Source organism: Echinococcus granulosus, assembly GCF_000524195.1.
Source record: "Echinococcus granulosus chromosome Unknown EG_S00001, whole genome shotgun sequence".
In the NCBI taxonomy this organism is placed as follows: Eukaryota; Metazoa; Platyhelminthes; class Cestoda; order Cyclophyllidea; family Taeniidae; genus Echinococcus; species Echinococcus granulosus.
The window spans coordinates 682,769-698,017 of record NW_020170381.1 but is presented as its reverse complement, the minus strand read 5'-3'; the positions used below and the strand labels follow the sequence as shown (position 1 = coordinate 698,017).

General features: G+C 42.0%; 1 protein-coding gene across 1 annotated transcript; it reads right to left on the bottom strand. All coding sequences in view use genetic code 11, as the record gives it.

Annotated features, from left to right (window-relative positions):
- Positions 1 to 912: 912 nt before the first annotated feature.
- On the bottom strand, positions 913 to 15,249 carry EGR_00078 (Sarcolemmal membrane-associated protein; the record flags this gene model as incomplete). The annotated part of the gene is made up of 16 exons (XM_024489327.1): positions 913 to 1,005; positions 5,346 to 5,761; positions 6,588 to 6,656; positions 8,222 to 8,482; positions 9,992 to 10,237; positions 10,693 to 10,828; positions 10,858 to 10,904; positions 11,144 to 11,260; positions 11,445 to 11,537; positions 11,604 to 11,654; positions 11,732 to 11,873; positions 12,169 to 12,297; positions 12,369 to 12,509; positions 12,545 to 13,009; positions 13,040 to 13,280; positions 15,188 to 15,249. The coding sequence occupies 16 exons, from the start codon at positions 15,247 to 15,249 to the stop codon at positions 913 to 915; spliced, it is 2,709 nt and encodes a 902-aa protein (XP_024356005.1).

The window sequence follows — 15,249 nt, the reverse complement described above, 5'->3', positions numbered from 1 at the left end:
TGTGCATGAGAAGAGAATTGTAGAAAATTGAATTAGTAAGTCAAAAATCTAGTAAAGGTTGCGTTGTTAGAGATTCTATCAAAAAACAGGCATGAGCGTCAAAAATAAACAATGTGCATATAATTTCAAGGATAACATCTCAGTTCTTGTCTGTATTAGACCTGGCTTAAAGCAATCGTTGTTATCATCATCAATCCGGTGGCCGAAAATGGCTGCTACTCTCCGATGATATGAAAGCGTTACTCTGCGTAAATGTTCAGCGGAACATTTGAAAAATAAGTATTTGTTGTTACTTGTCTTATGCTTAACGAGAATGTCTTTTTCATTTAATAATGGCATATACATGGGGTGAGAGAATTTTTAAACGACTAGTTGTTACTGCTCAAGGTGCGTTGTTAAAGACAATAAAAATTCATAAAGGAATGGTAGATCTGATCAAGGTGCGGAGGACTCCGTTGTTTTAAATTGAATGCAAGCCTCATCATAGGAGAATGATTTTAAGCAAGTATAATCAAAACCTCAAGGCAAGTTAATTTGTACTGAATTTCCGCTTATACGCAGGTAACTTGAGTTGTCTACCCTCCATAGCTCTGAATGCACGTTACTTGGTATTTTGACCTCCTGCGCAAGCATTAAGAGGAAGCTCGCCTCCTACGCGTTCTGCTAGAGCATGCCTTTTCACTAACCGATAAATGGTTGCCATCACAATTATCTCCATGAGATTTCTTAATGTGGTACGCTTTAATTAAAAGAATTAATACCACTCCGAGAAAGACAGTAGGGTTTATAGAAAAAAATGGCTCCTTGGTTCAGAACCTTAGGTATTATCATTGGTACCGAGTACTAGTTCACCATTCCAATCGGTTTAATGCCTGATGTCAAATGGCACACAACTAATCTGTCCGCCACTTATCAGTTCTGAGATGGTTTTGAACAGGTAACATTCCACCTAACTTCTTGATACTCTTGATAGGGCCAATTTGTAGCCTTGGTGAGAGTTTTTACCTGTTGGCAAAATACGGTGCATTTATCTCATTCTTAGGAAACATTAATTTAAGCAAAGCGATTGCCATGTTCAAAGTCTTTGGTAGAAAGTCCAATGAGTTTTGGAACTCCTTTGGGGAGCCTTAATGTAAAGAAAATAGGCCATTCAATTCTGAATTAACTTCGCTAGCATTAAAGATTATCAACACTATTTGAAAATAAACTCAAGACAGAATTAATGACCAGTATAACGAATAGGACATTTTGATCACCTAAAATTGCATGTAAATTGCGTGGATGGTGCGTACTGAAAAAAAAAATGCGAATCGGGCTGCAAGCGGTAATGATAATTTCGAAATGCTTGTTTTTATGGGGTAAACTGCATGCGTGGCCGAACGCAAGAACCACGCATCATAAGTTGACGGAATTCTGACTTGCCATACACACGCATTTAGCGGCCACTGAAACAACTGCGTTTTAGTAAAGCACAAATTTACTACTGGTAGCACGCTAGCTGCAAGCTCAGATTCCGGACTCGCCCAAAGTAGTATTTGTCCTAGCTTTATTGCTCTTCAGCGCTTCAAAGTTACAAGGCAATTGTATCTCTTATAGTACACAAATGTCAAGAAAATTGGTGAATAAATTTTTGCATCCCAAGCCCTCGCAGAAGCCGAAATCAGCCAAAGTGCATATACAAACTCGTATAACGCACAAAAGAGCTGAGAAGCCATGCTTCGGAACAGAAGTACTACCAGCAAAGACTAAAGTATCCTAATGGTTGAGAAAAATAACAAATCACTACAATAGTGATTAAACGTTGGCTGTCAAATAGATTATTTGTTTGACCCATCTTTTTGGTTTTGCAGACGATAAAGACTCCTGCTTTATAGTCCCGCTAAGCTACACAGTATCTGTGCCATGCCAATAGTTCCCCAGGCCTTCCATACATCGTCTTCAGGAAAAACTAGATGTTTAACAAGGAGGGTATTATGTTTAAAGCATCAGAGAAATAGCCGGTTGGACGAAAAATAACTGCATACAAGATGAAAAATTCACCCCAAACAAGTACCCAGTAAACAACTTATCGTCATTATCGGTTTGATTAATGGGGCCATTAGAGTATTGACTTGTGAATTAAAATGAGGTGTCAAGGTCAACCATGCCTCTATTCAAGGTAATACTCAATGAGCTGACCTACAGCGATGTGAGGAGTTATATTTTCATTTCTTCATTGTAAAATCTGTAAAACATCAAGCGTATGCAGAAAACTATTCTTTAATGAAGCTTTAAATAGGAGTATGGGATTCCCGCAACATATCTAAACAGATGGGTTCGCGGGAAAACCTAATACATGTTTTAGCGCCCCGAGACTTCCCTAAAGACAAAAGTAGACAACATGCACAACATGCATTATCAACTAACAGGAGAATTAAAGATACGGCAGGAGGTAAGGATACAACGGCGGATTCCCAAGGTGTCCTCGCTACCAAAACCGGGATTTAAACAACCAGCGCATTACCAATACAACGTGGCGTAGGTTGCAGACGCGTTGCTTCCAATACAAATAATTTGTAAGAGACATGAAATTAATGTCTGCCTTATTTTAATAAAACCGAAAGATTACACTTAATCTGCGATCTAAGGGAGGTTAGAAATTGATGTAATGAGGCCCGCACCGATCTTTTAGCCAAACTTATTAAAATAGGGTAACTTTAGATGATTGCGACACCTTCGCAAACTAATAAAAAAGTAAAAATTATTATCTTCTGTAAATTTAACTACTAAATAGCAGTGTTGAAACTACCCTATTAGCTTGTTTTAATGCGTAAAATACGATAAGCACTGCTGTTCGCCACTGTTATTATTTGAAGTAAAGGATGTTACGTTATCGACTTTTTCCATTGACTTATTCGTATTTGCATCCGTATAGTGCTCAAGGAGACCTTTTCATTGCTGACCTTAGAATTAAGTGTGTGAACGGTATCCGTAATCGTGTGCTGACTAAAGTGTAGCAGGAGTCCTCTTCCGTCGAACGTTGGCATTTTGGTTGTAATTGAGACAATGAATTCCCTATGTATTAAAAACACGAAGTACCGGAATTTTGATCAGAAATGCTGGAATTGTTTGGCTACCGTAATGAGTTTTAAGTGAGGTCATCGACTGAAACCGACTAGTGGATAGGTCCTTACCATCCGAGATTACTTGCGTCAGGATTGGCACCATGAAATGTTTCAGCTATGATAATATCTACCTCAAATGGTAAGCAAAATGCTCTTCTGCTTATGATGCTATGGACATCCGTATTAAAGACTTGTCACCAACTATTCACGACTTTAAACAAGGGTCAATTTGTCCCTTGAAACAATACTTGGGAGTCTACAATCACCCCCTCCCCTCGTCATCGACGATTCTTTTCAAGACTCTCGAGACTAAGTATACTTCAAGACGATCAGCATGTAACCGGCTCAGTGTGAGATCCACAAAAACTTTTACATGGTCAAGGCTGAGGCCCGCGCGACGAAAACAATATGCTGGGCTGGTAACTCCATATGAATGGAAGGTACAGCACAAGCCGCAAGAGGACACGTCCATAGAGTCTGCTCACCTGGGTTAACGGATGGCGTGTACGCGATTCAACCGGTGCTCGAGAAACTGGTTGACGTACCCACCTTCAGACGCCGTAAGGCTGTGGGAACTAAAACCACCACATGTCGGACTGGCCATCAACATCGAATCACCATCATTTAATTCCATTTCTAAAATTAACAACGCATCCAAGGGGGCCTCAAAACTCCGTTAGCCAATGAAGACGAACAATCACTGGGATTTGGAAGCTGTTGAAAGTTAAACTATCTGCCACAGTATCCATCCATTAGCATGACCAAAGGCGGGAGGGTGTCACTGATGTGGCCGTGTGGGTGTATTTGTATAGATCCACAAATTGTAGATTTCTTGCAGAAAATTTGTGGATGAAAACAGCATGGGAGATGTTAGGGCTTAGCCCATAGGTCCGAAATTCCAAGAAGACGTCGGGCGGGCATCGATGGTTTCCATCTCGACACACTCGCAGACATCGAAATGAAAGAAATTGGATTCGTCTTCTCGTAGCACAAAATTTTCCGCAACCGAAGCGCGAGCGTTCGGGGATAGCCGAGGACAACAAGGGAGTGGGTTTGTGAGTGTGGTGAGGGAACTTGTTCAGTCGTGGGTACGTCCGGACTAGATGAGGAATCACCTAAGAGTGAGTTACAGCAGCAGTGCTAAACAATTTGGTACATTTGATTCGCTGATTGATGAGAGTGGTAGGACGACAATTTATTTACATTGGAAGATGTGTGAGCGAGTACGTATACGGTCAGACCGGATTCAAACGACCAAAAAAGAGGGAAAGAGGAAGAAACACAACCCGAATCCACCCACTGCAGGAGTATGGACGGCCGATTTTGTTCACAGAGGTCGCGCACGATCGTCGATGGTTCAAGGGTGTAAGGGATAAGGACAGAGTGGGTGAGGGTGTGAGGAAATGTCTGATATGGTGCTGCACAAAGAAAGTCTGCAATTTCTGAGATGGTGAAAGGTATAAGGCCAGAAAAGTCAAGAGATAAGAAGTCCTAACTAACGAACTTGGAGAAGATCGCAAACATTACAGCAAACACCAAGAGCATGAGTGGAATTACAGTTAGGGAAGACGCCTAAAATGGAAGGAAAGAGCACGTTGTGAATGAATCAAATAGCCCACAGATTAATTCGCGAAAACCCTGAGTGAACATAAACTTTGAGTGCAAGTACCTTTGTGTTAAGGGTTATGTGTCAGAAACACAAGCGGTAAATGTTGCGAAAATCCGATATAAATTTTGCTACCGTTATCTAGGGCGAACTGATGTAGCTGGCGAAAGGTAAAAAGATTAAAGCGCAATACTGGTTAGTGTATGGATTCGTTAAATGGTGTTTACCGACTCAATGCGTCAACTAAAATGCGAAAACCACAACCGTAACTTTCTCAGTAATTACAAATACCATTATTGTGGTTAACTGAGGCATCTAACATTCATACTTCAATAAGATATTGCGAAAAAACGCTAGTGCCATTCGTAATAACACAAAAAATCCTGCATTTACGCAGTCGGCGTCTGGGCAAAGATACATATGTTGAAAGCACCAACTTTCGGCTAGCCTATTTCTGGGGAAATAACGTAATCCAACACCAAATGCGTAAATTAGTTATTGAATTTCATGAAAAATTAGTTACTAAACTGTTTGATAGCATGTACGAAAAAAAGGCTAAATGAGTAGTCGGTTGAGTTGTTTGATTGAGATTGTAAGATTTGCGTACAAACTTCGAGAGGTACAAGATTTCGCACCGTTACCAGACGTCCAGGGACCAGCTCGAGTCGGTCGGTATGGACAGGCGTATCTGCCACGTAGGAAGTGGTGGATGATAGGTGGTTGTTGGAAGAGGGAGCGGTGGAGACACGTGGGTGTTGGTGATCGCGTGCCTGCTGGCGTAGTTTGGTGATTTGCGCTTGCGACTCGACCAGCGCTGCCTCGAGCTCGGCCCGCTGAGAGTGCAGCTGTTCCACCTCGTTACGGTGCTGGCGCGCCTCCTCCACTAGTCTGCGGTGGTTCTCTCGGGTCTGCTCCATCTGCTCCTCTATGTCGCCCAAGCGCGCGCGCAGAACGCAACACTCCGCATGCATCTCCTCTAGGTCCTGTTCTGACGTCGCTCTCTTGGAGTCATCTGCTCCACTCACTGTTGCCGACGCCGTCTCAACCCATCCTGTGGCAATTAGTAGCGAGAAGTGGGTCAGACACAAAACGAAGTCGCCTCTCAGTAAACCGTACGTTTTCTAATGTAATCAGACAGTTTCAGGCAAAAATAACAGGAGCAATTCGATATGGATGTTACTTAAAATTACAAACCAACCGTACAAACTCATTGTAAAAAGTAAGAACAAAAAGGAGGTGTATTTTGTTGCCAATGCAGCAATCAGTTTCATGGCCGGTTTTAAGCAATGACAGTGGAAGGCACGCGTAAACCAAAATTTGCTGCTGCGTTTTCGTAAAGCTAATCGTTCAATCGGTACGACTTTACTCGTTGAAGAAAAGTCAACGTCGCCAATGTAAGATAAGCGAACTTATTTTTAGTCTCATCTAAGATCCGCAGGGCAAAAAATATTGCAAAGAAAGGATAGCAAAAAGGTAAGATGAATGAAGGACGGAGCCACGGTCGAGCATTTGTAAACACAAACTTTGGCAAAGGTCCGTTGATTGTCTCAAGAAAAAGCTCCTATTACTTACAAGAGTTTCTTTAGCAGATATTATTAGTGACAAAGATTCCGCAGACGGCTAAAACACCTGTGTCTACATCGCTACACTTGCAGGAGCGGAATGCACACCGTGTGCCAGAGTTAAGAGGGAAATTCAAGGGAAATGCTCACCAGCATAGGAAAAACAACGCCAACAACAGCCCCCCATAATAAACGGGAGGAGTAAAACTATCCAATAAAGTGTCGTTCGAGATTGCAGCAGTAAAGTTTTAGGATTAATATTCGGATCCGAAGGCGTTAACAAAGTGTCCCGAGTTCAAAAAATGACAGACTGACCAGCTTTCTGTAAATCAGCTATGTGCGCCTTGTATTGTTCGATTTCTGCATTTGCCAAACGCACGCACTCTATAAAAAGAACAAAAACGGAAGGATTAATAGCTAGAACACAAAGTTGAATCAATTTGGGAAAAGATATGCAAACATGGCCACATATCTACCAACAAAGCAAGGGAGAAGCAATTGCAATTCTGAACGAAAAGTGGCTAGATGCTCGAACTATCATACAAACAAATGTCTTCGGCGTAAAACAACCTTCCTATTTCAAACGGCCCTGTCACCCAACAATATACAACACATCACGTCCCGTTAATGCCAATCACTTTTCGCTCGTTCCTCCAGCTGATTTTTATAGCAGTGGTGAGGGAAATATGACCAAACGAACAGAAGGGTAAGCTACTTAAAGGGTGAATCCATGCAATAGAAACTGCTGAATTGAACATGGATATGCGTTCAGGAATAGATACTGGATGAAAAGGACGTGGGACGGTAGCGTCATATTACACATCAAAAACAGTAAATAGGACGCCTTTAAAAAGATGCCAGCAAGAAGTAAAAAAAACATGAGTTCGTTGTTGTTTACTACGTATTAAGAATTGATACAATTCATTTAACTACTCCAAATGTTAACTTTATTACAATGCTGGGCACACTCTTGGTTACTGAAACAACTGTTCCTACCCATGTCCTGCTTAATATGGAACCGAGTTTTAGTAAATATGAGGAGATAACATAGAAGAGGGCACCGAAACGCTTATCTCAAACATACATTAGACAGTTGTAGAAAGACAGGATTTGTGGTCGTGTATGGAGAGAAATTTGATGACACTACAGAAGTTGCATGTTTTCCGTGATTGGGGGAATCTATGTTCATACTAACGCACACCCACACGTGCACGAAGGCATGTCGACACTAGGTGTAATTCACTCCAAACGGTCCACTTGCGCTGCTCACCTACGCGTAGATTAGTCAGCTCTGGTGCTTTCCCCATACCACACGAAATGGTTTGGGAGGGACGAAATCACAGCGAGATCCACAGGGGATTTCGCCTACTGCCTCGTAGGAATTTGACTTATCGAAGTTGAAATAGCCGACTAAAAAATCCACTCAATATGCCATCCATCGATTCACTTTGCAAACTGTCAAACTTGGAAATTTACAAAATGGATGGATTACAATCATACTCCTGCAATTTCTTCCGAACGTAGTTTGCATTTCAATCATCTCAATTCCAGAAGACTTGACAAACGGTACCTCGATGGCCATTTTCACTAAAACGCTGTATATGCTATGTGCAAGCGACAATTACAAATGGATTAGCTAGATAAAAATGGCACCTTTTACAATTCTGATTAGATCATACCGTTGTATTGCAAATGCGTTTCAGGTTTTTAACCGCGTTCACAGATGCAGAAGATAAGCTTCGTCATAAACCATGACATCCAGTTTTCAATCAAGCTCCATGGCGCGCCATTTTACAAAACTCACGAGAATTTGTCATAAAAAAACATAAAAGTACACAAACTATAGTTAGCCACTTGATAATTTATAAAGTGCCTCGATCTCTACGAACCTGCTACCTTCCCTGCTTCTCAAGCCGCAGTTACTAGTCTTATTAAACAAAAAAACCAACCGCGTAAATGCAGGACTTCCTCAGTATCAGGCGACATTGAAAAGGATAGAGAGCCGTTGCCACTGGAGACGGTTGGAGAAGCGCTGAGAGAATCGGCACCAGCGACCGTGACACCCTCGTCGCAGGCAGATGATGGCGCCGCTTCGACAGCCTTGTCAACGAGGTTGCTCAGTGTCAGGAAACTGGGTCGTTTGAATGTCTTACCCTCAACGCTAGCCAGGAGAGCTTCGGAACCATCATCAACACCAGAGCTGCTGAGACCTATCGTAGGGATGAAAGAAGATCAGAATATCGTTCACAGCTCTCCAACACTTATTCATCGGCGTCAACACAATACACCATCCAGCATAGAGACAGCTAGTAAGCACCTAACCTGAATATGTTTAAAAAAGTATGATTAGAAGCATTTGAGGGTTTATCCTCCGCTGCAAATCAAGAAGCCTAATTTAGTAAACACTTTCTTTGCGGCCGCCATATTGACTTGATGGTGAAGTGATCCCCAGATCACTTCATGTCCCACTACTCAAGGTAACCCTACACCTTTGTTGAATTGAAGGCAATGAACATGTGAATTCTCCACACTCTTCGGCTAGAATAAATAGTGCTCGGGTAATTCAAACGTCCGAAACCATTGCCATGGGAAGTAATGAAGGACACAATGGGTGACAGCCATCAAATTCTCAAGTTAGCAAGGATTACTAGCATACCAATTCCAGACGAGAAAGCTAGAGACTAATTATTCGGTAAAAAGTCTTCCTGTTTGTAAATGTAGCCAATATAGGAACAAAATCAAATGGAATAAACGACTCGGGTGTTTTTATTGAAATGATGAGAATTCAAGGCAGTGATTCAGCAATTATCTTGACTAATGCGAATGAATTGGTAAAGATAATTTGAATCATTGTAATAAAAGGGAAGAACGGCAGAACTCTTGTGCGATTCTTTAGGAAATGATACGGTGGCACTACGCACGCGTACGCACAGAGAGGTGAGCGCCTGCGGTCACACAAGCGCACCCGAGTGTGCGTCTGCGCGCGCCGCCTATTCCGCCAAACCAATCGATAAGTCGAGTCGTAATTGGCTCGGGTGAATGGAGTTGCTGCCATGGTGTACCATTGACGCAATTCATGCAACACCGCGCAAAATGCCGCAGACAATCAAGAGTCCGGGGTATAAGGACTGAAATCATTGCAATTCAAACAGCGAACGGGGCTCGTAAATGCAATATCAGCGAAATCTGTAGATACAAGCCTTGGGCCTGTTAAAATAATTTGACCGCGGACAATAACTCCCCACGCCTGAACGCCTATTTTACTAGCATATTAACTGGCATAGAAGCATCCCCGAATTCGCATAAAATCATATCAAGAAATTGTTGGTAACTACTTTCACAAGCAAAGAGTTTGATAAAGCCACATTTCGCAATTTTTAATTGCTTATCCCAAGTTGACATCGCAATTCAAATACCCTAGCCCCACCTACCAGGTCCAGCCTGTATGCAACCCTGGACTGTCAAAATTCAAGGTCTCTGAAGATGGCATGGTTAGCATGACACTTCCAGTTATAGCATATGTCCAAATAACGACCTTCAGTTAAAAATAACCGTATTTTCATGAGACACTAAACCCAACCCAATTACAATCATGAAATATTGGGTTCAGAAGGACTGTACTACGCTCAAGCGATGTCCTTCAATCTCAGCCTCTAAGACACTGCAAAGGTATTAGGTGCGACAGTAACAAACCCTATGAAAATGGATAAACAACCCACAAATCTTATTGATGAGTTCAGCGGCAGCTGAGGGATTCACTTGTCGCAAGTAGGCGTGGAGACTGGTCATAGCGGCCTCGTTGTGTCTTACGATGCGCTTGACCAAAGATTCGATCGAGGATGATGAAAGACTTGAAACATCGCTAACGAAGTCTGTGCTAGCGTCATCGATAACCGCCTCAGAACTCCCCTCGAGTTTCTTCTCTTTGTCCAGGTCAGTTGTTACCGCAAGGGCTGAGACCTTGGCTAAGGCAAGAATTGAAATGATATTTTACGGAGTCGCACGAGGATTCAACATCCTGTGCATAAGTCAAGACACCTCGAATCTTCTGTAGTATTCTCTGATTGCAGCTAATTTTAAACGCTTGACAGTCACTCAAGTTTCTTCACCATACAAGTCTCCATTTTCCTGGGAAGTATTTTGGGGCGAAATAGATGACCATTTTGTTGATACTTAGAATGGGAACACTTGAAAACAAGTTTCTGTTTCGAGAGGTACAAGAAGCAGAGGCAAATTACCATCATAGGGAGACACTCCAAACAAGAACAATCAGATGACAGCTACCCTTTGACGATGATTTAAGGACGTGCGTACGCGAGAGCAACCCATGTAACAGGTTGCGCCGAATAAGTATGCGGTTAAAATGCTGGGCGTCGCACGGAACAGTCGTATAGGTGTGAGTATATGAAGTCAGCCTCACGAAACCAAGCTAAACCGTTTAGTTCAGCACCAACTGGGAGCCGATCCTCGAATAATTCACAGCGAATATTGAATTCGTAGCGCCCAAGCTGGCACACGACGCGGATCCGCAAGCAGCCACTGTAACACCTACCGCTCTACTAGACTCTAGGCATGATACACTAACCTCAACTCCATCAATAACTTCTGGTGAATGATCGCAAATTTCGACACCTAACCGCAATGAAACAAAAAAACCCTGGACGGAGCCGAAATACTTTTGCCAAAGCACGCACTCACAGTGTATGTAGGAGATTTTAACAAATTTACTATCGTGCTAAGGTAGTGACCATATCGACTGAGTTACAAGGTGATTCAGTAAATTAAATACGTGAAGCATTTTCTTAGAAGTATTTACAATAAAAGGGAAAACAGCGAGGAGTAAAATGCAACGCAACAACATCGAAGCGTACCATCGAGAACACGTATTAGCTCTAAGGCTCGGTGAAAATCACGAATACTATCAGAAATATATTCATTGGCTTCCAGTTTGCCCGATTCCACCATTAGTTCGTCGCCAGTGACTTGTTCTATAAAGAAGTATAGTACTGAATTAAAGGAATAGAAGGACCTAAGATTAATCACTTCAAACGTTCAAATTATCAAAAAATTTTTGAGTGGTTTACTTGACCCAGTCAGGTGGGCAAAACCCCATCAAAAGGGGACGCGCGTACCACGCACCAGTTGCTTTTTAAAATGCAATATTGCACTCACCAACCGGTTGGTTTCGTGGAATGGCGTTATCATTGGCCTTGAGTGAGTCAACCACAGCCTTTGCGCCTTTTGAGTTCACTGACGCATTTGATTCTAAACAAGAAGCGTGTCATACACCCCCATTCACCAGTGAATCACACAAACGGACCCAGTCGTTACCTTTATCAGCGTCATCCACGTATGATAGGCCATTGACGAGCCCAGAAGGGCCTGTTTAAAAGATGTGCAATATGGTGTTGCGTTTCCCTTACCCACACACACATTCATATTGCAGAGAGTTAACTCACCTTTTGATTGAACCTGCTCGTACAGTTCTTTGGTCACAGCCAATTCGTGAGACACGCGTTCTAATTGTTCCTTCAAGGCAGTGTTTTCCCGAGAAGCGTGTTGAAGTTGGTCGTTCAACTGATTGCGCTCTGTAGTGAGCTCCTGAAAATACCACCAAAAAACAAGAATTATTCTGCCCCATTTCAAATAATAACCCCAGAAGTCCCACTGCGTCGCAAATCATCAAGCATTAAAATAGGGTGGTCATAGGCAAAGGAATGGAAGCCACTTGCAGGCCATACATTTCTCGACCATTACAAAGTAGTAACTAAATGATTACAAATGCCAACCATGAAGTTGGTTTAAAACTAGCAGCCAAAATATAATAAAAGTTTTGGAAATAAACAGCATGAAGATCAGTTGACAAAATACGTTAAGGGATAATTGTTCAACTCACGTTGAGACGCTGCGAAACTGTGGACAAGTTTGTCTTGTATTCATCGGAAATATTACTGCAGGCGTCCTGAGCAGAGGCATATTCGTTACGCAGATGCGTGCACTCGCGCTCTAGATCCTCGACTGTTCGCTAAAATTCGACAATATCAGATTTGTCTCAATTACGGAGAAATCTTTGCAAGATTTAGTGCAAAGGATTACCTCAAGATCTTTAATACGCTGTAAAGCGATCTCTTTATCGTTAATAATTTTAGTTAGTTGAGTCTTGCTTTCTGCCTCTTGAAGATTCTTCTCCTCTAGCAGGTCACTCAGTCTCATTTTGAGGGAATTTTCGGGAAGTTCCTAGACGAGTTTAACGGTAAATTCGTAAAACCAACCTCTTTAAACATCCTCATTTGGCTTTCATAGAGGTTAAATTTTTGTAGCAGCTTCTCCTCATTGAGCATAGCCTGCCAGCCCAACTCTGAAGCGAGGGTGGCTTGTTGAAGAGCCTGACGCAGTGCTTCTAGCTTTTTATCAAGGGCTTGCTCACGGAACATCGCATCATTGAGGAAGCAGGAGATCTGAAACATCTGTTCATTGTTTATTGATATGAGACCACTGGGGAGAGCATCGCCGGTGTGACCAAGCTTCGGCTTTGCCTCTTGACCGTTCGGGAGAATAAGAGTAACACTAGCGATAATACAGCCATGCGTTGTATCATGCTCAACCACATCTACGCCAAAGCGAATCACATCGCCAGAAAATATCTGCCGGTCGCAATAATCGCTATCATCACGTTTTGAGACCCGAGTATTGTTCACGAAGGTGCCGTTGCTACTGTTGGTGTCCCGTAGCCAAAACTACAGAAATTACAAAATCCAGAAGCAAACCTCATCAGAACTGAACCAAATAACAGCATGATTTCGAGAAAGCACTTTGCAATCAAAAATAGCATTGTTCGGTGATGCCTTTGAACGGGCAACAGCACGACCAACTTTGATAATATCATTGACCACGATGGTCCTCTCCTCAAAGTAATGCGAGTCATGCTGACACGTAAGGATCATAATAGGTTGACCTTTCCGCTGCATCATCGGGGTGACTGTATGTAAACCGCAAAGATAAAGAATTCTAAAAGGAATAGGAAATGTTGAGCAGTGTGGGGCAGAACACTCCCCGGACTTTAATAGGCAGCAGCATTGCAGAGCGAAAAACCAATTTTACAACACAGTGACTAGGTAACGCCAAAGACCACAACTCCAGACTATCATGAGGTGCCAAAGTACTCTATGAATCAAATGAAAAGAAAACGCAAGATTTGCTTCTATTTTGCTAAAAAATATTACATAACAGCAAAAGAACGAAAAGAAGTCGGTAAGGATTTCAAGCGGGAACATGAACAAGTAGTTTGTGAATAGTCAGGGGCAACCAAAGGTGAAATTGGCTAAGGGGCTAGGCATGACCATTGCTAAATAATGCAACAAGCCAAACCTAGAAACAATACAAGGGGGAATGCAGTTCTTGTACTGAACGTAAACGGTTAGAACAGGTGGGTGCCATGAACAAATATAAGCATTTAAACTGGCAAACCAAGAAAAGGCGTTAAAGAACTAACCAAAATAGAAAAATGTCCGATACAAATACGGTAAGCATGAAGCGCAAGATTTAAGCTATGTACCGCAATTGCAGGTTCGAGAAACTACCACGAGTGACGCAACCACACAAGTACTACCAGCACAAACCATACGTGCTGCCAAATCAGATAATAAAATAATATAATATTAGTACAAACGTGCAAATATAGATAATATTACACGACAAATCGTGAAAACGAGTAAGGCGATCTAACTACTACGTGAATTAGACGACTGCAGAGTGCAAATCACGAGACCATGAAAACCAATATCCGATTACAATACATTACATTAGAACTAACCGTCAGCCGTGCCCTACCAGTGATATTCCATCGAAATCAATAGAATCATATGACAAAACCGAAAGCCGAATATACAAGCCTACGAATCGCGCTCCTCCCAGGCTGATTGGCATCTAAAACATTCCGGTTAATGAAATATGACGGGTTATTATAGTTAAAAAATCCAAAGCAACCTAAGTACCACAGCTCGATACTAAAACTATAAATAAGTGAATTCTGTGCGTCCGTCAACGAAACCATTTGAAGATCCACTAGGATTACCAGGGTCCATAACAAAACTGAAAACACGCATATAAGACGATGAATTTAAATCTTCTTTGACTAAATTTTTTTCAAAAGTCAGAGAGAGGACAGAAATGCATATCTGCGGTTCTCGATTTTATTCATTTTAGCTGAGGAAAATCGTGTGCACTAAAGGTAAAACCTGCCCTTTAAAAAAGGCAGATGTAATAATACATACTCAATAATTTTATGCCTATGTGCAGTTTTACATAGTCGACTCTAGCAGCACCTAGGGCAAAGGCATACCATACTAGTTTAAGCAGTGTTTTCAGCATTAGTAGAAGCCTCAAAAAGACAACTTAGACAAGATATAACTTTAAAAATTTCCCAGTTAAAAAAACTTAATCTTTTGCCCTACTAGGAGTAAATCAACAGCTTCGAAAATTCGTTGCAAGCTACACGCAGATGTTTGCAAAAATTGCATCCACTTATTAAAAGCCAATGCAAACTAAAGAGGGCAGATTGTGGCTCAACAACACACACGACAACTTGCAAATTACTCGCAAACTATGCTACACTAATCCTCTGCTAAAACTGAGGGGCATTGATATAGCGTCCCGAGACTCCCTGAAGACGAAAGAAGACAATACTCATGCAGAATATGTATATTCAGCACGGAGAAGGTGTCTGGGCCATTGGCATGGCCCAAAAGGCCAGCCCACCCAGCGAGGTACAAGGGGACTAATTCAATGTACAAAAGTGGCGCCTCACCAGAACCGAGGGATAAACCACTATCCTATTACAATTGTCGCCACAAATTTTATTACTTAAAATAAAAACATCAGGGTGTATTGCTTTTGAATGCAGGTGCACCTTTTACTTGAACACAAGGCTGTACCACTGGTGCTCTGTGTATTTCAAGCCGTCCAGTAGGTCGTACAT